Source organism: Taurulus bubalis (genome assembly GCF_910589615.1).
Source record: "Taurulus bubalis genome assembly, chromosome: 16".
In the NCBI taxonomy this organism is placed as follows: Eukaryota; Metazoa; Chordata; class Actinopteri; order Perciformes; family Cottidae; genus Taurulus; species Taurulus bubalis.
In genome coordinates, this window is record NC_136604.1 from 18,183,699 (window position 1) to 18,196,291 (window position 12,593).

The 12,593-nt window shown below is 40.9% G+C and overlaps 1 protein-coding gene across 1 annotated transcript; it reads left to right on the forward strand.

Annotated features, from left to right (window-relative positions):
* Positions 1 to 9,927: 9,927 nt before the first annotated feature.
* On the forward strand, positions 9,928 to 10,710 carry lrrc3b (leucine rich repeat containing 3B; the record flags this gene model as incomplete). Its single annotated transcript, XM_079232242.1, has 1 exon — positions 9,928 to 10,710. One exon carries the CDS (start codon positions 9,928 to 9,930, stop codon positions 10,708 to 10,710), a length of 783 nt encoding a protein of 260 aa, XP_079088368.1.
* Between the last annotated feature and the right edge of the window lie 1,883 nt (positions 10,711 to 12,593).

Here is a 12,593-nt window from a genome sequence, read left to right on the forward strand (position 1 = left end):
GCAACAGCTGGATTCTCTAAGGACTCTCTGTGTGTCCATGCAGACCTCAGGTGCTTCCCGGCCAGAGGGTGTTGCGTTGATTCACATTTGGTTATTCTGCCTGTCACACATTCTCAAGGCGGCAACCAGACTGCTGGCAGACGAGGTAAACCCCACACCAATTATGGAGTCCTGTCTCATTGGAATAGAGAAAGCGTCTTGGACAAGCAGCTTTAGGCCTAATGTGTTATTTGTTTGTGCTGAGTATCAATTGGTATTCAAAACCAAACCACTCTTAGAAAAAGCTGTTTTTGTTCTTCTTATGGACCGTGGCGTTTTACTCTGGTAGGAGAACACAGGGGAACCGAAACGCTTAACTTACATTAAATGAATAGCTAATGCTTGTATTTGATGTTAAATCTTGATACATGTGTCCAAGCATCTTTACCAACATGGAAGGTACTTTACCTCTAATACGGTTTGTGCAATATCATATTCATATTCACAGTCAGAGTTGTTGAATTGTTTATTTGCCTAGAAGATAAGCCTTCAATGAGGTGAAATGCAGGTGTTGAAGCAGCACAAAGACAGATATAAATACAGATGCAGATACAGAAGGAAAAAATAAAGTATATACGATTAAAGAACACAATAGGTATATATATATATATATATATATATATATATATATATATATATATATATATATATATATGTGTGTGTATATGTAACCAGTTTAGGAGGAGAAACGACATAAGAATACTGTGCTCAAGTGCATGCACACCTGTACGTATAAGCTGTCCACCCAAGACCAGCGGGGTCACAGATAATCACCTATTATTTTAGCCCGTTAGCCGATTCACAGCGTATGAGCCCTCATTCTCACAGGTGAGCTATTCCGACCTTTCACAATCTATCCTGGAACGGCGGCCAAGCAGCTTCGCCGTGAGCTTGTGGAGGTTGAGGTATGTCGGCTCTGCCAGTCCGGCCTTGTAATTCGTCTTGCTGAAAAAAGACAGACGGACAGTAAGTGCTTCTCACCAGTAGGCTAATAATCACTTGATTGCGGGCTCCTCTCTTCCATGGGAAAAGGCCATTTTGACGCAGGTAGAGATCACAGTATTCTCTTAAAACGTGTCTCTTTTTAAAGGTAGAGGCAGACACCATGAACGACTGCTGTGTAGGAATCAGGCCTATTTATTAATGTGTTGTTCAAATGGTGATGCAGGAATTTTAACAGTGACATCAGCTCAATGGCAAGTTGATAGTTTGATATATTAATCTTGACCCCTTGAGTTTACTATTCCTATCCAATCTATATGTTTTTGTTACAATAGTGTCAAGCTTTATGCTTTAAAGCTGCATTAAGTGTTTCATTTGTTGGCCACATAGCATGTTGTTAACATGTACGCGTGGCTGTGGCTCACCCCAATTTGCTCCCGAAGTCTGTGCATGAATGTGTCTAAGTCTAGATGTCGATGGGCAGGTGGCAGTGTATAAATGTGTGTGTGACGGGCGTCGATCTCCGCGTGAAGGTTTCTTGCATTCACTCCACCGGCCAGCAGGGGGCGATGCCTCTGGTTGCAAAAAACAAGTCTGATTGTATGGAAGCTATGAGAAAATGACCCTGCTCCTCTCTTGATTTATTACAACATTGTGGTGTTCATTTCGTAAATGATGGTCCCATTTAGAGTAAAATGGACCATACAGCAAAATCCTAAATCCAAATTGCCGAACTTGCGTCTTCAAAACCGCAGTTTTTGAGAGGTCGGAAGACTGGAAATACAAATCCATTTACCATTTAAACACACAAATCTCATATAATCATCTTATTAAGTTATTATGGCTGACATGTTAGCAAACAGCTGCCAAATTACACATCCAGCAGACAATGTTTAAATTAGCCCAAAAGAATCTCCTTCTCCAGAAGAAGTTAGATAATGCCACATTTTCTGGTGTACATTATTTCTTAATCCATCAGAGAGTAGACTAGAAGTGACACATTGTTTAGATGTTAAGATCGCATTCTGTTCCAGCAGCATTTCAATGGCGGCAGTCAAGTGTGTGTTGTTGTGGCCTGATACACACTGAAATATGTTCATGAAAATGCTTGTTGAAAGGCAGAAACACAGTGGTTAAGGCCTCGGTGTGCTTTAGATGAGATCCTTGTTGGATCACCGATAAGTGTTTGAAACCTCAGCGGTGAAATCGAGAGGAGCCGCTTTACAATTTTTGTAACCTCACAAAATGGACAATCCGACAAGCGTGCGCTCTTCACTCACAAGTGCTCCTCTTTTCATTCATCACACGACTGCGTCGGTCCACTGCAAATGCTTTGGAGGAGCGACTGTATGAAAGGGCCCTGATATCCCCCGTTTCTACAAATCCTCCAACCCCTGGTGAGACGGCATTCAAACACTCCACGGTCCGCTAACTTGTTGTTCTCGCTACCAATACTAGTGGCTGTGTGTCAACAATGTCAGTCTGCAAAAAAAAAAACTGCGCGCAGTCTCCTCCTTCAAGACTCCGTATCATCTCTAAATTCAGGTCTATCGAATGTTTATTTCAAGCGAAAAACAATTAATATCTTAAATTGAGAGAGTTCTGAAATCCCCGGGAAGCCTTTTTTAATTACTCACAGCAGCATTGTTCTGTCTCTGTGAACTGGACATTTATTCTCATGCCAGCCTTGAATCATTAGGCACCTTAATGTACTGCTCCATAACCAATGAATAATAGTGGGAGGTTTCATAACCCAGGCCAAGAATCCTTGAAACACTGGAAATAAAAAAACTAACTCTTGCGGAGGTGTTGCTCAAGATCCTTTGACCTGACGAGGAAACATCTCGGTTGCACACACTGCTTGAAATTCTGTGTAAGAACACCAACTTCTCCCTACCTTCTGAAAAACGTACAATGTCAGAGTATAACACAAATCCTATGTGTAAGGAATCCACTGGTTACCCTGCTGTATTCAATTTGGGGCTTAACCAAACGCTAGATGGAGGATTTCACAGGCTGGAACGTGAGTTAGTTTTAAATACAGCAGAAGTTATTGAGACGTAGTTGAGACGAAGTGAGACTGTTAGTTCAGAAGGTTAAGTGGAATCATGTTTCGCGTGGAGGAAAAGTAAGAAAGACCTCTCTCAGCCGGCACAGCCACGTTTAGTTTTCTTCTTCTTGTCTAATATCAAATATGATTGAACAGACAGAGCAGGTTCTGAAATTAGCAGCCGCCAAATGTGGGTAAGTTGTTGGCAGCGGTGGGTAAATCCTCAGAGAAAACACACAACAGAAAGGCACGTTTAGCACGGTTTGCGTGTGACTGGATAGAGCTACACATTTGGATAAAAGCACTGCTGTTGGCTCAAGACACTGCAGCTGCTCAAGATCCCACGTCTTGCTTCAAAACAGCTTCCCATCCTCCAAGAATAGGTCTCCCCCTGAAAGACTTGCAGTAATTCGAACACTGGCCGACGACATTCCTATTGAGTTATGTCCATATTCCTTTATTTAGCGCATTGGTTTAAAAAGTGCATGTTCAAATGTCTGAGTGGCAGACATTTAAATAAAACTTACCTGGCACAGTGGCAGGCAGTTTAAAAAGTACATTTCAGAGGTCATGGAGGTCATTTACTGCCTCATACACGGCTGGCTTTTGAAGTTTCCCCAGCTGCATTCTGGTTGGAATATTTATGTAAATACATGTATGACATGAAGTAAACATTAACAACACAAAATAGGTCTTTTGTCGTTTAATATCGACCAATATGACTGTTATATATGACCGTTTCGACAGCAGGGACCCGGGACTGTTGTCTTTAATGTCTTTTTTGTCTTTATCTTGTTTATTGTGTATGCACACTACCGTTCAAAAGTTGGGATCACTTAAAAATGTCCTTATTTTTCAAAGAAAAGCACTGTTTTTTTCAATGAAGATAACATTAAATTACAGAAATACACTATACATTGTTAATGTGGTAAATGACTATTCTAGGTGGAAACGTCTGGTTTTTAATGAAATATCTACATAGGTGTATAGAGGCCCATCTCAGCAACTATCACTCCAGTGGTGTAATGGTACATTGTGTTTGCTCATCGCATAGAAAACTAATGAATAATTAGAAAACCCTTGTGCAATTATGTTAGCAGAGCTGAAAACAGTTATGCTGGTTAGAGAAGCTATACAACTGGCCTTCCTTTGAGCTAGTTGAGTATCTGGAGCATCACATTTGTGGGTTCGATTATACTCTAAAAATGGCCAGAAAAAGAGAACTTTCATGTGAAACTCGCCAGTCTATTCTTGTTCTTAGAAATTAAGGCTATTCCATGCGTGAAATTGCGAAGAAACTGAAAATGTGTCTGGGTGACCCCAAACTTTTGAACGGTAGTGTACATATGTACGACGAGAGCAACGTGAAACCGGAGTCAAATTCCATGTATGTCAGAATCAGAACCAGAACCATTCATTTACCAGGTATGTTACACATACAAGGAATTTGTCTTGGTGGGTGGTGCATACATTAGACAAACAACAACAACAACAACAACAACACAGTAAAATGTGTACACACATATGGCCAATAAAGCTGATTCTGATTCTAAATGAAGTCCTGAAAAGGCCCAGGTCGGGGGCGGTCAGTATTTTCTGAATGTACAGGAACTTTTGGGGTGGGGTTTGCAGGGATGACCGTTGCTGATTGGTCAAACACGCACAGCGAAGCTGCTCCAGCTCAGGTACCGCCTCCTTCATAACACAAGGAAGCTCTCTAGCATGTTAGGACGAGGGGATCTTTCTTTGTTAGTTAACATTAAATGTCAAATTTGGCTTTGCTCTCGGCTTCCGGACTCATTTCTAAAAAAAGAATTGGCGAGCGGTAGAAGAGAGAGTGGATGAAAAACCAAGTTATTTACTGATTGTTTCATGGCGGATACGCTCTAAAGCACAAATACATAACAAACACTCAACCGAGGATTTACTCTGCATTTCATTCACTACATCAAACGTGCATCAGTTAATAGTAAGCAGCCAATTGGAGAGTATGTTTACCACGGCGACCACCAGCAGCCCTCGTCCCAGGTCTTGTTACTTTTTCATTCTGACAAATGTGCCTAATCTTTGCAGGTCTTTAGGACCTTTTAGATCCTTGAAAAGTAGTCTATTAGCTACTAAGGACTGAATGACCAAGAACAACTCGATATGAATAACAAGACTGTGATGATGGGCAAAAGAAACCGAGCATCCCTGTTGATGGAGGGCAGAGCAGTGTAAGTGGCAAGACGTTCTTCAACATCTCCTGATACATTCTGCAGATTCCACTCGAGTGTATTTCAGAGCGGTTGGAAATGGATTAGTGCATTCAGCCAGTGGATCACTGGGCACCGGCTAAATGTTAATTGATTTCTGACCTAAATGCAAATCCTGTCTATTTCATACACTCAAACGACATAACAGATTTGCTCATATTTGAATTCAGTTCAACATTCTGATATAAAAAAAAACAAACCCATTATTAATTTAGCTTTTATTTTTTTCTCCAACTTTTGTTGATGCATCATCTCTCAGAGGGAAAAGCCCTCGACAAGTAAAGGGCCACAAAATAAGCCAACAATGCTCATAGTTTTCTTATTGCTAGTAAAATCTCATGAAAACACTAAAACCAACAATGTGTTAGTCCGCCTCATTTCTTTTTGGACAACTCACTCTCACTCTCTCAACCCCACGCACATTGGGGATACTTATAGTCACACATCAGTTAGACTTTTTCAAATGTATTTCGTTGCAAACAGTATTGAGACATAGTGCAGTTGTTTGGGACTATTTTCGACAGATTTATCCATATTTGGTGCTCAAGTGAGTGTGAGTGTGTGTGGGATTGAAGCAAAATCCACTACAGTGTGTGTGTTCAACATTTTAGTTTTTTGGGATGCATAATGAATAAAAACTAAGAATGTTTAAAACAAAAAAGGTGTCTATGACCCTTGAGCTGGTTAGGACAAAACTGCATGTTAAACATACAGAAATAAGGCTTCACACCGTCGCATATTCGTGTCATCTCAAGCTAATGGCTCCAAATTCTATCTGACAGCTCGATTGTTTTTAGTCACGCCGGCTGTAGGGATGGAAATACTTTGGCTGTCCATCACTTTGGTCCAGATTGAAATATCTCAAAGTATGGGATAGATTTCTCTGACATTTGTACACACATCTGTGCTGCCCTGAAGATGAATGACTCTTGTGGTTTTTGTTGTTTCCCAGCTTCAGGTTGAAAGATTTTTGAGTGAAATGGCTCAGATTGATTGCCATGAAATTTGGCACAGACATTCGTGTTTTCGTCAGGACGAATCGTAATAAATCCGGTGATCCTCAGACTTTTGATCTTTTCCTCAGGTCCAACCCTTTGGTTTAGGACCAAATACCTGCAAAGCATGAAAGAGCTATTGTCTGGTTTTGTCGGCGCCTTTATGAATAAACGATAGCAATCATCGTTTCCTTTTGACTGCTTCATCAGTTGAACACTGAACGAGTAATGTAATATTATAAATATTTGAATTGTATAGTAAGATCATTCTCTGTGGATCCACGTACAGCTTTTATTATTCCCAGTGTGCAGTGACTCTTCCAACCAGTAAGTCATTTATGAGATGATTTTGGTCAACAGTAATAATGAGGACACGTGTCAGAAGGTCATGCCTTCCATTAGCACAGTGCAGGTGTAACAGACAAAGCCTGTTTCTATACAACAGCAGGTTCTCGTGGCAGAGCGGCAGCTGGGTAAACAGCTTGATGTGGGATGCGGCCAGACGATCCCTCGCCTCTACACAAGGCCGCTGTTAGACATTATTGCACTGTCCTAAGCCGGGACACGGCAATGAAAGATGCTGGAATGAGAGCGAGAGTATTTGTGTGATAATGAAAGAGAGCTATACCTATTCGTCTATTCTATTCCACTCCTCAAGGTCTCTGAGAGAAATCGTAATGGCCTCAAGTTTACAAAAATGAAATAACGTGAAAGGTCATTTTTCAACAAAGTCGGACTGTACAACTAGCTGCCGGGTTCAATGAAGACTGATCGTGAAAGCGCTGCAGTAAACATGAGAAAAGAATAGTTGAACACACGTAGTGTGTGCTTCTTCCTGTGCACAAAGGACACTAGACAACACCGGCTGTAGAGCCGTTGTCTCTTTATACTCTGCCGTAAGACCGCGACTCACTCCAACAGTAAAAAGTGTCGGAGATCAGCGTGAGGTGGGGGATGTAGAATTAGTCACCTCTGTTCACCACTTATCCTAAATCATATTATTTACATCCTTAAAACTAATTAGCTGCATCAATGTTATTGTGGAAATACTATCTGCTGGTCTCCGACAGCTGTGGCCGACGGCGCATTATTTTGTCCGTCCGTCCGCTTCATTCTTGTGAACCTGATGCCTATTGTAAGGTATTTCTTCAAAATTGGCTGAAACACCCACCTTGACACCTGATTAGATTTTGGCGGTCAAAGGTCAAGGTCACTGTGACCTCACAAAACCTTTTTTTTGGTCATAACTCAAGAATTTATGCGACTTATCACGCAAATGTCTAACAAGATAAAATTATGAAGTGATGACATTTTGGACAGACTTGGATGTGAAACCTGACCAGTCGGCAGAGGCAATACTTTCCCTCCATCTTTCAGAGATAGAAGGAACTGTGTTTATGTATAATGCATTATGTTTTTAGGCATAAGTGAGCTAGACAGTTGGAAGGGAATGAAAGGAGAAGATTTTTTTTTGGAACTGATCTCAGATGCCTAATCTATTTTTAAACAGTCTGTCTCACAGATGTCTCCGTGTGCATTACATTGGTAAGTGGAGCTAATGGTCGCGCTGCAATACACACCTGATTTTGAGAGGATTCTGCAGGCGGACTCTGATGCTTGTTGTGTTATACATTTAAACAGCTGGCTGTCGCTTTTGTGAACCGTGCAGTTTATTTTATGAGTTTACATACATCTCAGAGACACGGACAACCAGATTATAGTTAATTACTACAACCAGATAACCACATACTTATGTTCCATGCAAACATAAATTCCACATATGAGCCAAACCAGGATATTGTGCTGCAACGTCAACTCCTGTTCATCAGTTAAACAAAAAGATAAAATGATAAAAGTTTTAATGATCGTCATCCTAAAATAAAAGTGGATCTAAGGATGTCCTGAGCTGAACCATAGGCTCATGATCAAGGAATATCCAGTCAATTTGAAATAATAGGCAGATGATTGCTCTTTAAATGACAGCTGTCAAAAAATGCCCATTTCTTTCCTGATAAAACACTAAAAATTGCATCAAGGAAAGGCTTCAGGTCATATTTTCTTAGTGCAGAATACATTCATCTGTAAAACATATTACAGTTGCTTTATGAATGTCTAAGCAGGCCTGTTGATGGCTAAGTGTGTACCGTTAGCCGTATAATTTAAATACTTTATTTACATATTGGATCATAAAAAGTGGTCAGGACATCCACAAATGTCTGTTAATGATTTTCCTGCACTTCAGTACGCAGATGAGAGACGGTCATTTGTTGAGGAGTCAAAGAAACCTTAACAGAGGATCAGCAACCTGGATAAGAGATGAGAATACAAGTTTCCATATCACCTAATATGAGTACAAGGATGAAACATAACAGGGACAGTGGTATGCATGTACACAATACAGTACTTATTGACAGACTAGACGTTGTTTGCAGTGAGACACAGAGAGAGAAGTTGATTTAGATACAAATATTTTTAAATTAATTATTTGCCGATAGAACCAAGTGATATCTAGCAAATGGCAAAATGGCCGACACTGCTCAGTGTGAAGGCCAGTTGTGGTGATGAATCAGAAAAATTAATAACTTGATATTTTCCTTAAAAAAAACGCGGTACTCAATGTCTCCCTTTTTGAATCGCTCACCTTGCTACTGTTTCCTCTGAAACACGTGCAGATGGGAGACTTGTATCCATTTAACATGATTTGTGTCTTGTTTCTCTAATCCAGTTTAGTATGATGTAAAGTTTAAGTACCCGAAAAAACATGCTGTGACCAAAGCCGCCCCTTGTGTTGTTTCACATGCTTTGGGTCTGAATGCCTGCACAATGATACATCTATCATGCTGATGTTCGGTAATGTTTATATATTATATTTGTTGAGATATTTAGTGTGGGCCAAAAATAAGGGCCGACCAAAGTACCAGCATCGTCATGCATGGAGCCCTGCCGCTAGAGATGCTACAATTGGCTTATAATTGCCATGTGGCAATGTATATGTCTCCCAAATTATCAAATGGATTCTCAGAGTAAGTGTAGAGCCCATCATTGTAAAATGCCATTCAATTGAATTAATATTTTTCACACTCAAAAAGATCTTGTTGAATAGAAAAGTGTATATAATAGAGTATGTATTACCCTTTAAAAGCAAGGAACTCTAATTATAACAACACTGATCTTGGTATATATTTAACAACTTACCACCTTTTGAAATAGAGATGTCCTGAGCCGAGTAGCTCGTGAAAAATATCGCTGTTATTTCAATCCGTCAGATACATATTTATCAATATTTAAGTCAATGTAAGTTTGGAATTGGACAGCAGATACTCAATATAAAAGAGCTTGGATCACACTCTGGGCCAGACAACTTGATTTGGACATCCTTATTGATCCACATTTGATGGTGATAATGAAAGAACAAATAAAAGGCCACACTGCATAACAAGTTCCAGTGTATCCCTTAACCGTATTTGTTCAACTTGTATTTCTGTTTAATCTTATTTCAGGCCTCAACGCAGCATGTTAACATCCGTTCACACTCCAGGATCTCCAGTGGGCCGACAGTGAGGACCAGTCGCCACTATGCGATGTGTGTAAGGGACCAGTGGCAGTGTTGCGGCCCCAGGCGGGATGCTGCTGGCGGCCGGTCAGTATGACTTTGCTGGACTTGTGGCTGTCGCGCTCCATCCCCATGTGCCTGCTCCTTCAGAGCCTTGTCCTCATGGCCCTGTGCTTCCCCTCGGCCAGCATGTGTCCAAAGGGCTGCGCCTGCCAACGCGAACTCCACCTCCACGGCCTCAACGTGACCTGCAGTCAGTCCCGCCTCAAAGAGATCCCGCCGAGCCTCCCGGTCGACACCGTCCTGCTGAGGCTGGACCACAACCAGATAGGCGCCGTGCCGGATCAAGCCTTCCACGGACTGAGGCTTTTGAGGGAGCTCAACCTTTCGTACAACGCGGTGGAGACCTTAGGGGAAGGTGCCTTCAGTGGCATCGAGGCCACGTTACAGGTGCTGGACCTCTCCCACAACCGCATCACTAGCGTACACAAGGATGCCTTCGCTCGGCTCAAGGCCCGCGTCATTGTGGACGATAACCCCTGGCATTGCGACTGCGCCCTCCAGCAGGCCATCGGCGGGATGGCCCACAACCACGAGGCCGCCGCCCGGGTCCTCTGCAGGAGCTCGGAGCTCCGCGACCAGGAGGTTCGACCTTTCTTGGCGGTGAATACGGACCTCTGTAACCTGGCCAAAAGGACCACAGACTACGCGATGCTGGTGACCATGTTCGGCTGGTTTGCCATGGTCATTTCATACGTTGTGTATTATGTCCGTCAGAACCAAGAGGACGCCCGGCGCCACCTGGAGTACCTCAAGTCTCTGCCCAGCAAGCCCAAGAAACCGGACGAGGTCGACGACATAAGCACTGTTGTCTGACAGCTGTTTCAAAGCGACACAGACATAATGAACACCAAAATGTTTATTGTAACAGGACCCACATTTGTAGTGTTTACTATTTCAAACTTTTAGGTGATGTGAGCATCAATTCTGCTGAGAAATCTTTGTATTTTAGGGATTCTGTCGTATGTTCTTTCCAGGGTTTGTTGTTGTCTGATTTGAGATGAGATGAGAAGGAAGGCCAGAGAGTCTAATAGTCTAACACCAACATTGTCTTTTCTACAAAAAAAAATTGCATATGGAGCTTTGAACATTTTAATCTCAGGTTCAAACATTGACATGATAATGACTTTTTATAGATGAAAATTTGGAATATCTGTTAAAAAGAAATATATTTGTAAGACTTGACACCCTAAACTTCTTTTCCCAGAGCCCTGATTTTGGTATCTCAAAGCCCCACGTTAAACTGAGTTTTGCAAACACTTGCTAAACCAACTGCTTCTTTCATTCCCCCTCAAATTAACTGTTAACTTAAATATCTATATTGACAGCATATCTGAGGCTATTGTCTGCTTACGGAGACCATTTGATCTGTACATTGTGTTATATTGTAGACCGGTAAGGCCTTGGATATGGGGTATTCAGATATAAAGTAGTCATATCTCCCTGCCTGCTTGCCCTGAGCTTTTTATTCAGACAATTCAAAATGAAAAATCCATTTTAAGAGACGACCACTCACTGAAGCACTTAGTAAGTCGCAGCAACAGAGAATACTGGACGCTATGGAAGCCCATTTCTGTAACGAAACAAATGAAAGGTTAGGAATGATTACAAATAAAATACTTACTCAAAAATGTGACTATATAAGTGCAAATTCTGAGATATATTCTGTCAAAGTTATGACCTCTGAAACGAATCTTTTCAATCGTCTTTGTATCGGTGCAATGTGGGTTGATGTGCAAATGAACGGCAAAGTTCAACAACGTTTTCCTTTCCCACTCAAAATGATCATATATTAAAGTGATAGTGAGTCTAAATTGTAGCTAGCTGTAGTGCCAATACAAAGTTTACATTTAAAGAATGTACTCGCCCCAAAATTTAGAGAAACAATACTTATATATAATATTTTAAATGTAGCAAGTGGCCATGGTGTAAGCAGGATAATCTACTTTCTTGCAGCTATTGAACAATAATGCAAATGTTGGTGCAAATTGCCCATGCAATAGCATGCATTATTTTTCAATAATGGCATTATGGAGTATGCTTTTTATACATAAATGTGAAAGTTGTAAAGCTAATCCAAATTATGATTTGTATTTAGGCTTGAAAATAAGGCTTTTTAGCTAAAATTACAGGGTTAGTTGGTGGCTCCTGATTAATCATTGAGGAGATTTTATGAGGAGAGTTCATGAGGAGAATTTATTTACGGTGAACAAAACAATTACATCGTTTTCTTTTGTTATTGCTACATGCAACATTATTGAGTTTCAACAAGAAACTTTTATAACCACTTATCACTTTATCCGGTCATATCAAGAAACCATTTCTGTTACACAATACCGCAGTATATTATATTAAAACAAGAATCCTTTGTTATTCTAATGACACAGCACTTTAGCTCATTAAAACAATATTATGTCATGAGAAAAAGAAGACCGACATCGGTTCGTTGCTGCATATTAAAGTGATTTCTAGCCACACAACCAAACCATGAGCTCATGGTCATAAAATAATCCCCTAAACCACATTCTTACTCTCCAACCACCAAAACCCAGATGGAAGTAGCTCTGATATCTGAATGTTAAAATGGTCGCCCTCAGTTATCACTATGCACTCACAGCAAATAAGCTTCATAAGCAATAGTGAGTACATTACAGACACCACACTGTAATTGTTTTACCCCACATTTTGCCTCTTAGGCA